This window comes from Archocentrus centrarchus, chromosome 10, assembly GCF_007364275.1.
Source record: "Archocentrus centrarchus isolate MPI-CPG fArcCen1 chromosome 10, fArcCen1, whole genome shotgun sequence".
NCBI classification, from domain to species: Eukaryota; Metazoa; Chordata; class Actinopteri; order Cichliformes; family Cichlidae; genus Archocentrus; species Archocentrus centrarchus.
The window spans coordinates 10,962,481-10,975,367 of NC_044355.1; the positions used below are offsets into that span (position 1 = coordinate 10,962,481).

Here is a 12,887-nt window from a genome sequence, read left to right on the forward strand (position 1 = left end):
CCCCCCCCCCAAAAAAAACAAAACAAAACACCACCACCAAATGTTCCTCTGGACTTGGTTTCTGGTTGTGCATCCTTCTTCATTGTGTATTAGTAATGCTGATGAGTCTATTGCTGTGGCAACCACAGAGGTTTATTAAATTAGTCACAGAAATCTCTGTGGAGCTCCAGCCTCTCCCGTTCCTCTTCGTCCAGCAGGAAGCTGTCGATGTAGGAGAACAGCTCGTCTGAACTCATGGGGGCAATGAAGCGCTCTCGGTCCAGACCAAGCTTGTCCAGGAGCACCATGCTGAAGTAGGTTCTAGATATTCTGAATGCTTGTCTGTGGAGAAACACAATAAGAGCTGTTAGATCCTTTGTAAACTGGTGATGATTAAAAGACTGCAATATGGAAAAGATGTCTCAGAAAACTGCCACTGTCTACAGACTCAAACAGTGAGACAAACTGGCAAAAGCAACTAACGGCCCAACTGCTAAAAATGGCAAACTGTTTGCTGAAAGGTTATGCCTCCTCAATTTATAAAGTGGTCATAGGCCAGTTAAGTGTTGTCCAAGTGGCAAAATAATTTCAGTTTTAAAGCAACTTTTATTTTAGTTTTGACTGTTTGATGACCAGATTTATGCACAGCATTCATATCACCATAAATCTGTTATCGCAATGTGGGGCATGGTTTTAGAGACCTGACAAGTGGAGCTTTACAGCTGTGGATGCTTCAGGGTGTTCATTGCCTGGTAACTCTGCTATAATTTAGATACATTTAGCTTTCAGGTTTTGTTACGATAGTGATGAGAATGAACCGAAACTGTTAAACTGTCCTCCATAAAGCTAAAACAAGGATATGCAAGTTCAAAACACTCTGGAGAGCTGAGGGGAAACTGCAGAGTCCGGTAATAACTGTTTACTACAAGTGGCCGATCTCATAATGGTGTAGACTGCATAAGATGGACATGCTCTACATAACTGCCATAAACCTACATTCTTTCTAATGATCACCAGGGGGTGACTCCTCTGGTTGCAATTAGGACCTCACTTCTTGCTGTATTCATGCCCCGAGTGTGTGCCTCTGTCTACAGGCAGTGTTTTTTGTGTTAGACTCTCAACATCTCTGTAGTATACAAATACAGCACTCAGTCCTCGATGCATCAGTGCTCAGTATTTTTTTTTTTCTGCTGCACTCTGTTGAAAACAATGTGCTTGTGTCACCTCTCTCACAAACCAATAATCAATAAGGAGCAGGAACTATATCACTACTGTAAATAATGATTAAAAGGAGAAGTTTAGAAGAGGATTTTGTAACATAGCAGCAATAAGCTCTTGACAGAAACACTCAGATAATTAGGGCCAGGACACTTTCAGCCCAAAAAATGCTGTGGACAGATCCTGAACAATTCCTCACAAGTTTGTGGTCTTGATCACTGGTTTCAAGCTGTTTTTACATAGTTAGCTTATGTATTTAGCTGTATAACAAAATATATTTGTTGTAAATTATCCCATTAAGAGAGAAATAAAGCAGGGCATGATTTAGGATGTGGCTACTTTTTTCTATGAGTATGCAGCAGCTTCAGAACAAGATGGTGGCAGCCTAGTCAACTCTTCAAAAAAGGGCTTTCCACTCATTGCTTTTGATACATTTTAGATGCATTTGCTTTTGACGGTAAGCTATGTTTGGATAAAACATTTCTCTGAACTTTACTGATGTCTGATTTTCCTCTGATGAGTTGTGCTGCACTCACACAATTTGCCTCAGTGCTCTATAGCAGAGGTCCCCAACCCCCGGGCCGTGGACCGGTACCGGGCCGTGGGACATTTGGTACCGGGCCGCACATAAAGAATAAATAACTTAAATTATTTCCGTTTTACTTATTATCTGCGCCTAAACTATATTTTATTTTGAAAAATGGGCGGATTCGCTCCGTTACTTCCCTCCATGACTTCCTCTTGACGTGTCAAGACGTTTCTGCTCACATGATACGTCACCGCTAAAATTAAACCCAGAAGCTTCAGGCCTGTCTAACGAAATCGGTTGGTTGACCTACATAACGCTTCTTTAAATTTTTGAGTGCTCAACAAGAGTAGAAAAGCGCTATGTAAGAACGAGTCCATTTACCATTTTTATTTATCAACACCGGGGATAGCAGTGAGGTAGACCCAGCCATCAAACTGACTCTCCAGCGCTTGACACCGCGGCTCTGCAGCCACGCTCCATGTGAAATCGGCCGAACCCAGTCAAACCAGAAGCCAGCAAAAATGAGTATCAGAGAAACAAGCTCAGGGGGCTTACACTGATTCAGTGTTATGGTGAGTTGTATTTTTCATGCGCTTTATACAGTAAAAATCACCTAAGTCGAAGTCGCACACATCGGGTTTTCGCTCTAGTTGGATGGCATCTGCAGGTTCTGATTTTTCCTAACATTAATTCCAATAAAATCATCACATAAATCCGTCGGATATTCACCTACCTCGGATGAAAAATCTGGTCCCATTGTAATAAATTTCCAGTTAAATGTGATCGCATAAACTGGATGAGTTTAGCGCTAAAACCCTCCTCAGCTCCTGTCCGCCCACTTCCATGCATCGGCTCGTTCATGCACAACTACACACACACTAACAACGCCTGGAAATTGTTTTAGTGTTTATATCAGTTCATTTCACCGGGGACAATCGTGGCAAGTGTAAGCTACAAACTTGCACTTACAAGTAAAATTTCAGATTATAAAATTTGCAGAAGCAAATTCATAGATGAAGCAGAAGCCATTGCAGCGAAATTCGATAATAGACCCCAAACTGGGCCATTTGAATCCGACTGAGGTGATTTCTACTGTATTTGTTTTTGCGGTGTATCTTATTTTGAAGGCATGTTTTACCATGGCTCTAACAGCTGACCAGAGAGCGCTGTGGGCAGAGAGCATGTTATTCATGTTGAGGCGGGATGTTACGAGGACGCTGCTGATAGAGTTGCATACGAATACAAAGTGGATTCCCGTTTTTTATTATTATACGTAGAAAATATCACAGTTGCTAATGGTCGTATCATTTATTTTGACGTATTTATTCGCCACACCTTAAAAGCCGGTCCGTGGAAATATTTTCTAACACTAAACCGGTCCGCGGCTCAAAAAAGGTTGGGGACCACTGCTCTATAGGATTTGTGTGTCTGCGGAGAGACTGTAGGTTAGGAGGAGTTTCCAGTCTGGAAAAAACCGAAGAGTGCCCCTTACTGAAATTGCACAGTTGTAGGAAAGAATCTTTATCGAGGCATTTCCTATGATGAATTATTTTAACGTTTGAGTTTATTTTTACTTCAAAACGCTCAGCTTCTAAAGCATTGCACTCATTCTCAGGGAAACCAAAGCCAGATGTTTGCTGTTGATGTTTTGTCAGATCTGTTGAAATCCCATTGAAATTATTAGGCTGCTATTTTTAACAGTGTTAATCTTTGGGAGGATTTTTTTTTCTTCCCATGAAGTCATACTAATGGAGTCTCTCTTTTTATTGGGAGACTCTTGACATTTAAAGTTTGTGAAACAACTACTGACTCTTAAGTGAAATGGAAATTATATAAAGTCATTTCAGGATGGAATTTTTTTTTTAAGTCCCTGAACTTTTTTCCCCCCTGCTCAAAAAGAAAAAGTAACCATAACAACTGCTAAATAAATAAATGAAGTATTACCTTAAACCCTCTATGACTTGAGGTTGAAGAAGACTTTCTTTAATGCGGCCTGTCTCACGAGGAGGGGAGCCCAGAAGCTCGATCACGGTTACGTGTCGCAAGCCTAATCCACAGTCTGCTTTCTAGAGGGGGGAAAAAATGGAAATGGATGATGAGGTTCTTCTTGCTTATTAAACATCTTCCAAAGCTTTGCAGGGCTGATCAAATGAAGTCTTACTTGTATCATGATGTTCTGCAGTTGGTAGTCGGGGTCCGATATATTGGGTGCAGACACAATCAGCAGCCTCCTCTTTTCATAGAACTGATCCAGGAGAGCAGGCGCTGTCTTTACATTGGCTTGAATCTCCATTACTACAAATTTTTCAGGTCATAGTTACATCCTCCACTTACATCCCTCAATATGTACATAAGCATTCTGTTATGTATGCAGTATACTCCATACTGTATTTAAGTATGGTTTAACAGATATAGACTGTTCTATCTCATACTTTCATTGTGGCTACAGGGCTTACCAAAAAGGAAAGTTTTAAGACTAATCTTAAAAATAGAGAGGGTGTCTGTCTCCTGAATCCAAACTGTGAGCTGGTTCCACAGAAAAGGGGCCTGAAAGAAGGCTCTGCCTCCCATTCTATTTTAAATAACCTAAGAACCAAAAGTAAGCCAGCAGTCTGGATTTAACAGGGGAGCCCATGAAGAGAAGCCAATAAGGGAGAAATATGATCTCAGTACTCTAACTGCAGCATTTTGGATCAGCTGAAGGCTTTTCATGGAGTTTTTAGGACAACCTGATAATTATGAATTACAATGGTCCAGCCTAGAAACAATAAATGAATGAAAATGTTTGTCAGCATCACTCTCAGACAGGATGTTTCTAATTTTAGAGATATTGTGAAAATGCAAGAAAGCAGTCCTACATATTTACTTAACATGCACATTGAAGGACATATCCTGGTCAAAAATTACTCCAGGATTTCTCAGTGTGTTACTGGAGGTCAAGGTAATGCCATTCAGTCTATCAGGTTTGACACCATGTTTGTGTGGGGCCGAGTACAATAACTTCAGTTTTATCTGAATTTAGAAGCAGGAATTAGAGATAATCCAGGCCTTTATGCCTTTATGATATTCCTGCAGTTTAACTAATTGGTGTGTGTCATCTGGTTTCATGGATAGATAAAGCTGAGTATCATCTGCATAGCGATGAAAATGTATCCTATGCCTTCCGAAAGGAAGCATGTATTGCTTAAATAGAATTGGTCCTAGCATGGAATTCTGTGCTAACCTTAGTGTGTAAAGAAGAACAAATTGGAGTCTGTTAGATAACTATGATTCAAACCACTGACACATATTAACTTTAATACCTCTAATTGCTGTAATAAAATATTACGCTGCACTGAGGTCTAGCAGGACAAGCACAGAGATGTGTCCACTGTCAAAGGCCATAAGAAGATAATCTGTAACTTCACTAATGCTGTTTCTGTACTGTGATGAATTCTGGTAAACGTTCATATATTCTATACTCATTTCATGTAAAGTGAAATATTACAAGCATCTTTCCTTTTAATTTTGATGATTATGGCTTATATTTCAGGAAGTCAGAAATCAATTATCTGAAATAATTTGGAAATTTAATTTTGAGTTTGAGTACTATTCAAACAGTCTAAACACCATGTATGTCTTGGTTTAGTTCAATGCATGCAACCATAATCATGGGGAAGATTGCTGACTTGACAGTTGTCCAGATGACACTGACTGACGTCCTCAATGAGGAGGGTAAGCCACAGAAGCTTATTGCTGAAAAGGGCTGGTTGCTCACAGGGTGCTATATTAAAGCATATTAATGGAAAGTTGACTGGAAGGGAAAAGTGTGGTAGGAAAAGATGCACAGGCAACAGGGATGACCGCAGCCTTGAGAGGACTGTCAAGAAAAGTTGATTTAAGAATTTGGGAGAGCTTCACAAGGAGTGGGCTGAGGCGGGTGCCAGTGCATCAAGAGCAACCATACACAGTTGTCCTCAGGAAAGAGGCATTGTTAATATCAAGCTACTCCTGAACCAGAGACAACATCAGAACATCAGTCTTACTTGGGCTAAAGAGTATAAGATTTAATTTATTATATTGTTTTATTGGCACTGGTATGTTTAGACCACTGTATAACAGTGGCAAAGTTGACTATTTGCAGACTCAGTACTCACAAACGCACTCAGCACGATCTCCACCCCAGCTTCGGTTGAACTGGCAGACACGACTTGACACCCCCTTCCGTTCATATCCTCCTTCGCAGTGGTATTCACATGTTGCACCATAGTTGTTCCCATTGGAGGAGCAGGTGATGTAACCATGCAGAGGTGGAAATAGTTCTGGACATCTCCTCACTGGATGGAAACAAAATAATAATAAAAAGTCCACTCTGTCCTCCTGTGAGCTATGATACTGACTTCAAGTTAGAATGTAACTAAAAAAAAAATCAATTTTGGAAGCTTACCTTCAACACGTACTATAAACTTGCAGGCAGCTCTGTTCCTGGCTTGATCATACACTTTATATCGGATAATGTGAAGTCCCTCTTTAAAGTCAGTGCCTGGCTCCTGGCCCACTAATATCACACTGCAGAGAGACAAAGTGGCCAAAAAAATGTTCAAATCAATCTTAGAATGAAAAGGAAGTAAAAGAAGTCAGTGACATACTTGAGTGACTTGTCAGCAGTGTCGGTAGCAGTCGGGGGGTCCCAGGTCACTGTGGCAGTGAGCTTTCCAGGTTCAGCGACCTTGAGTCTGGATGGAGGACACTTTATTTTTGGAGGATCAGTATCTGAAATAATGGCAATGGAGACATTAAATGAAGGAAACTGACTTTACTCTTAACATGTCTTCAGCATGACCCAATTGCTACAGCTATAAAGAGCAGAATTTAATTCAGAAAGCAACAAGCCAGTTTGGATTCAGTCCAGATGACAGAGGAGCAGGAAATATGCTTGTTTCTGTGAGACTGCACTGGGAGCCAGTACTGTGAAGGAATGATGGATAACCACACCAGTGCAGAATGCCTGATTTAAAGTCTGTGTTATGGCAGTATGTTAAAATTATAGTTGTCAGAATTTCCAGAAATCTAGTCAGCTTCACTGATCTGCACGCTAAGACTGTGCTATGTACCTGAACACACTGGCTGTACTCCGCTCCATGAACCCCCGTGCTGACAGGTGCGTGAGTGTTCCCCTTCAATGCGATAGCCGGTGTCACAGGTGAAGTCGCACCTGGAGTCCACCGTAAAGCCCTGGGTGCAGGTGTACCGGCCGTGGTAAATGAGGGGCAGCACGTGGCAACGGAGCTCTGATTGGATGCACAGAGAGTATGTTAAGTGAAGGGCTGAAACAATCACATGAATCATTACACAGCATCGAAGAGGAGCAAACAGTGTGTGCTGTTTGGCCATGTTTACAGTGTGTCCTGTCTCTCTCCCCTCAGCCCCAAGCGGTCACGGCAGATGACTGCCCCTCCCTGAGCCTGGCTCTGCCGGAGGTTTCTTCCTGTTAAAAGGGAGTTTTTCCTTCCCACTGTTGCCAAATGCTTGCTCATAGGGGTTCATTTTGACTGTTGCGTTTTCTGTGTAATTACAATATAAAGGGCCTTGAGGCAACTGTTTGTTGTGATTTGGTGCTATATAAATAAAATGGAATTGAACTGAATTGAATCATGTAAAACATCCCTAGAATAAAAAGGTGATATTTTCTATTTTTATTACCAACAATTCTAATGGTGTGACAAATCTGCAGTATGTGTTACCACTGAAGAAAAATCTAAAAACAGGACATAATTTTCTCAGTTGTTTAAAAAAAAAAAAGGCAACAACTTGGAACTGCAGCTTTAAGCAGCTGTTACTCTCAAAGAACAGAAAAAGTGTTGTTGGGGACTATTTTCAGCAACTCGTGGTGCCAGTGAATAAAATTAACTGCAGTGCTCATGGTAATAAGGGAACATGTGAACTGATGTGTTTTATAATTCTTGGCCACCAGTGAAGATTCATACAGGCTTTCAGATATGCTCAACATACTTGCTGATCTTCCCAATGGATTTTTTTTTATCAGAAAAACAAGAGTATCACCAAACTGATCATACAGTAAGTTAAAATCTCCACATACTGCGGCAGTAAGCAGTCCCAGACCAGCGGCGGTTAGCGAGGCACATAATGGAATGTCTTCCCAGCAGCTTGTACCCTCGATCGCAGCTCATCTGGCAGCGAGTTCCCAATGTGCTCCTGTAGGCTCTGCCTCGAGGGGAGTGGCAGGTCACCTCACCATTGGTCAGACCCAGAGGATGGCACCAGTAAGGGTCTGTTTTTAAAGAGCAGCAAAAATCAAATCTGTGCGATTCATTTAGACCTAGTGAATACTTAGTATTGAAAAAATGTAGTCAGATTGCGTTTGTCTATATCAGTCGGTCAGTATTTATTACGAAGCTGAAAGATTCAGACTTAAAACAAGCAGGAAACCATATAAAAAGCACCACAAAAAAAGAATATTAAGTTGTGAAAAAATAAAGTACACTGCCTTTTAATTCTAAGGATTTTATGTATGTTATGTTTTGGTAAGGACATACCAAAATAAATCATCTGGTCCTTAGCAGATTCTAAAATTAGGTGATCAGATGACCTTACATTAAGGTTGTGTTATTATTTAACACAACCTTAGACAAAATGCAGAAGTGAAAAACACATTACACCCTCACTGCTTCCATAGAAATTAAGAGGGTATCTAGCAGGCAGGTGCTGATAATCAAATGCACTTGAATAACTGATCATCAGCAAGTGTGAGCACCTCTATAAAAGCATGTGTGTGTTAACACAATTCCGCAGTGGAAAGACAGCAATGATCTTAAAGAAGTGTTAGTTGGTGTCTGTCATTCTGGGAAGGGTTATAAGGTCATTTCCAAACAATTTGAAGTCAGTCATTCTACAGTGAGAAAGATTATTGAAAATTAAACAGCATATCAGCACAAGCACCTCATCACTTCATGTCACCTCATGCCACCTCATACCACGGTGGCAGAGGGGTGATGATTTGGGTTTGATTTGCAGCCACAGGCCCTGGACACCTTGTAACACCAAAGTATTCTGCGGCCAAAACTGGGTCGTGAAACAGAACAATGATCCCAAGCACAACAGCAAACTTGAAAAAGAAAAGAATCAATGTGTTGCAATGGCCCAGATCTCAACCAGACCTCAACCCGATTAAAATATTGTGGCAGGACCTTAAGTGAGCTGTGCCTACAAACCTCAATGAATTTAAGCAACTTTGTGAAGAAGAGTGAGACAAAATTCCTCCACAATGATGTGAGAGAGACATAAAATCATACAGAAAATGATTTCTTCAAGCTGTTGATACAAAAAAGTAAGTGTACGTTCTTTTTCACATTCATTTTCCTATAGAAATACAGTACCGGTCAAAAGTTTGAATGGGTGAGTGTGTTTTGATTGGTACTGTTTATCTGTACCAGTGTTTCTACCTGGGATTGGTAGCATGTGGTACTACATCTTGTAGTTTTTGAGCCCACACTGATTTCATGCACAAAGGAATTAAGCCAACAAAAAGATTACACAAGATTTCTTTTTAAATGGCTCTAAAAGCACTGATGCCTGCAGGAAAAAAAATTTCATCTGGGTTGCACAACCCTGGGTCCAAATAAGTGGGAGGCACCTTCAGTTGATAGATCAAGTGGCATTGCCTATAAATATCTATATAATTTTCATCACCTGCTTTCTTAGAATAGTCTTTGAGCAAAAATCTAAAAGCTAACAGAGACTTTATTGCAAAGCTGCTTATTCTTGATACCAGATGTGTTAGCTACTACCAAATGAGTGACACAGCCTAAATCTATAAATGCACACTGTTTGATGGTGTGTTTTGATATATGGCCCAGCCGCAGTGAGCGCCTGTTGTCCATACGCACTTGTGTAGTCCAGTTGAGGCGTCGTATCTTCCTCTGCAAATTCATTTTCATATACTGTAGTCCCCGAGCCAGCTGAAAAAAAAAAACAGACATGTCACATGTTTTTATGGTAGATGGACTGAGGCTTTTTGAGCACTCTAAGTGCTTTGAGTGCTCAAAAAACCTCATTCACAAACACATTTTCCTTTGCCTAAGCACTTTTGACCTAACATTCACACATTAACATGGATGCATCAGGGGCAAGCTGCCCAATGATGCTCTGACTAGAGGAGCCAGGGATCAAAACACCAACCGGTAAATAACCGGCTTTACCTCCTGAGCCGCAGCCACCTTTTATATGACCAAACACTAGAGGTGACATAATGTGGCTGAAGCAGATATTATGCAGGTCACATGGAGGCAGGCTGACATGCGAATGATTTTCGCCACACAGTCTCATTTCCACGACTTCCTTTCAGGCTTCCTTTAACACAAGTCAAACAGCATTCCAGTCCATACCTGGATTTTCAATCAGGAAATGGAAACTCCTGGGGGCTGCTGCTTTCTTAAAGTGATGCACATAAATATGATCTGGATGTTTTCTGGCCTTTGCTGTTTTAAAACTCACTTTAACTCCACCACACATTAGGACAAACAGCATGTTTTCATTTCTCACTTGGCAATTGTGCCTCTTACTCATCATTTTCCATGTTACAACACTTCCTGTGCTATACTTTCTGCACAATAAAACACTGTTACTCTTCTTTCTCTGCAGTTGTGGCTCAGGCATGTTATCCCTTTTGAAAACCCGAAAATGACTCCATGTTTAGAACTGAGTGCCAAACTTTCCAGTCTCAACCTCCCACCCCCCCCCACCCCCAACCCAGCTCAGTTCCTGTTCTGCTTCCTTTGCTTCAGCTCAGTGTTATACTTAGTCTAAAGCAATAAAGTTCACTTTAACACATTTTATTAGTAGTGATATATATTTAAATTCCCTACTTTGCTCCAGATTCTTTCCTAGACAAGCAGGTTAAACCCCCTCATCAGTTTTTTCCTTTTGTTGTATTCTTTTTGGGTTTTTTCCCCCCTCATAATGAGCCCAATGTTCCACTCAGTAACACTTCCCCAGGCTAATATTCCCCCTCACAGAGAATTAGTCACACAGGAAATAAACAGCCTAAGCATTGCAAGGTTCAAATATAGAGACAGGCATTACTTCAAGTGACATGCACTATCATGCATATGGTGATTAAAATTATATACTTAATTATAGGCAGTGCTGGAAAAATAAGTGCAGTTTTGACATATTTTATAATTATTTTATAATTGAACCAGTGGTTTTCTATAGATTTGAGCAGTTTTTCCTAATGGGCTTTATTATCAGTCAATCTTCCTGTTACTCATTTAAGTTTTGTGATTAAAAAATAGTCCTCTTATAACTTGGTCTCAGACCCAGAGATAATCAATTTTCTCTCATGTATGAAAAAGAAAGGCTTGATTGACTGGTGCCTTTACTCAAATAAATGATCTCAGCGCTTCTTCTGATGACTAAGGGTGCAAAATACCCAGACACTGACACACATTAGGCAGACTTTACTGCAGAGACATGCACATTGCAGCCAGAGTGAGGCCATGCAGCAGAAATGATTCAGACTGCAAGACATTGCTGCCCGTTTGGCATTTCAGCTGCCTCTAATGACAAAGCTGAGAGACCGAGCAGCATCCTTTCAATCGCTCTTCATCATGACTGGAGTTCATGCGCACTGCCGGGTGGGTCTCAGGTCACATCATTATCTTGCAGGATTAAATGAAGGCTTTAGCACATTTGGCCCAGACGGGGGGCTCCTTGGTAATTAACTGGAGCCGAGCTGTAATTAAACTGCCTGGTCAGCAAGCAGAGAGAAGCACCTGAAGAGGAATGCAGCTCAGCTCATTTTTATGTTGGGAGACGTTGTGGAGGCACTTTTCATTCCTGAAAGGAGCAGGGAGCTCCATTTGTACTCATCCATTCACCTCAAAAATTCAGCACATCTGCATCTAATACCAGTGTCATTACTGCAGAGAAGGAGGTATTTCCTAGCTGCAGGGAAGATGAGTGACTTGATCTGTCGCCAGCAATCTAATATATTTCACAATCATTTTAATTTGTTTTGGTTAAGACTTGCAACAAAGCCATAAAAGTACTTGAAGTCTGTAAATATCTAGGAATTTTATAGTGATATTAAATTACTGTTTCTTTATATGTTTAAGCAAATACATTTTATATGAAAAGGCTGTCAGATAGATGCCATTATTTTAGATGACTTTAGATATAGGCTTAGTCAAATAATTGATTGATTAAAATAAAATGAGACTACTGCTATTTAAAGTTAAAGTCTTTCTTTATTTGCCAAAGATTTCATGGTTTCTCTCTCTTAAATGTGAGAACTTGCTGCTTCCTGTTTTGAGCAGAGATGCCACTTTAGGCTCTGGAAATATGAGGTTTGATATTTACTATAGCCAAACAAAAACAGCAGAATCATTAGTTGCAGCCTTTGTTTAAATTTAACCAGCTAATTTCTGCTTATGCACTTTAATAATCCAGCAAAAATCTAACACATTTTACGTTTCTGCACTGAGGAGAACTTTTACTTTGTTGATTTTGTACTTTCCCTTGACCAAATGAAAAGAACATCTTCCACCAGTTGAATGATGTGGGATTTTGATGAAATAAAATTTGAATTGTTATTTATTTTTGCTTTCTTGTCTCAAAAGGCTAGTTTTGTCGCACGAACTCACCTGTGAAGAACAAGATAAAGACAGCAGCAAAGCGGCTGAGGGGCATGTCAGAAACGCAGAGATGACGCTCCTAGGTGAGATCAAAGTTTCATGTAAGGGTCCAAGGATCTCAGAATCCAGTAGAAACCCACGAAGCTATAAACCGAGCAAAGTTTCAAACTGGTATGATCAAAAAAGAAAAACTTGACTGAATAATCCCCGCAGAGGACAATAAGCACTCCCTTCACAGCACAGCCGCCTCAGTTTTTGTAAAGCAAAGATCCTTCCAGTTCATCACAGAGACAAAACCACTTGGTGGCACTAGCGAGCTTCTGTGTGTGTATGTTTCCTCCCATCGCTGCATTAGAGATGATTAAAGATCTTTTATAAACTCCGCCCTTCAAGTCGTCCAGAAAGTAGGCCTATAAGTTAATTCATTTCCAGCAGGAGAATTTTTAGGCTGCTGTCTCTCATATAAAATGTTACTGGAGTTATCAGCTGCTATGGAAACTTTATTTCATAACCTGATACTGTTATCA

At 40.5% G+C, this 12,887-nt stretch overlaps 1 protein-coding gene across 1 annotated transcript; it reads right to left on the minus strand.

Annotated features, from left to right (window-relative positions):
• Positions 1 to 15: 15 nt before the first annotated feature.
• Positions 16 to 12,646, minus strand: srpx2 (sushi-repeat containing protein X-linked 2). Its single transcript, XM_030739728.1, has 10 exons — positions 12,370 to 12,646; positions 9,613 to 9,684; positions 7,806 to 7,997; positions 6,820 to 6,996; positions 6,355 to 6,478; positions 6,153 to 6,274; positions 5,863 to 6,042; positions 3,888 to 4,021; positions 3,671 to 3,792; positions 16 to 321 (listed from the first exon to the last, which is right to left on the minus strand). The coding sequence occupies exons 1-10, from the start codon at positions 12,413 to 12,415 to the stop codon at positions 141 to 143; spliced, it is 1,350 nt and encodes a 449-aa protein (XP_030595588.1). The 5' UTR covers positions 12,416 to 12,646; the 3' UTR covers positions 16 to 140.
• Between the last annotated feature and the right edge of the window lie 241 nt (positions 12,647 to 12,887).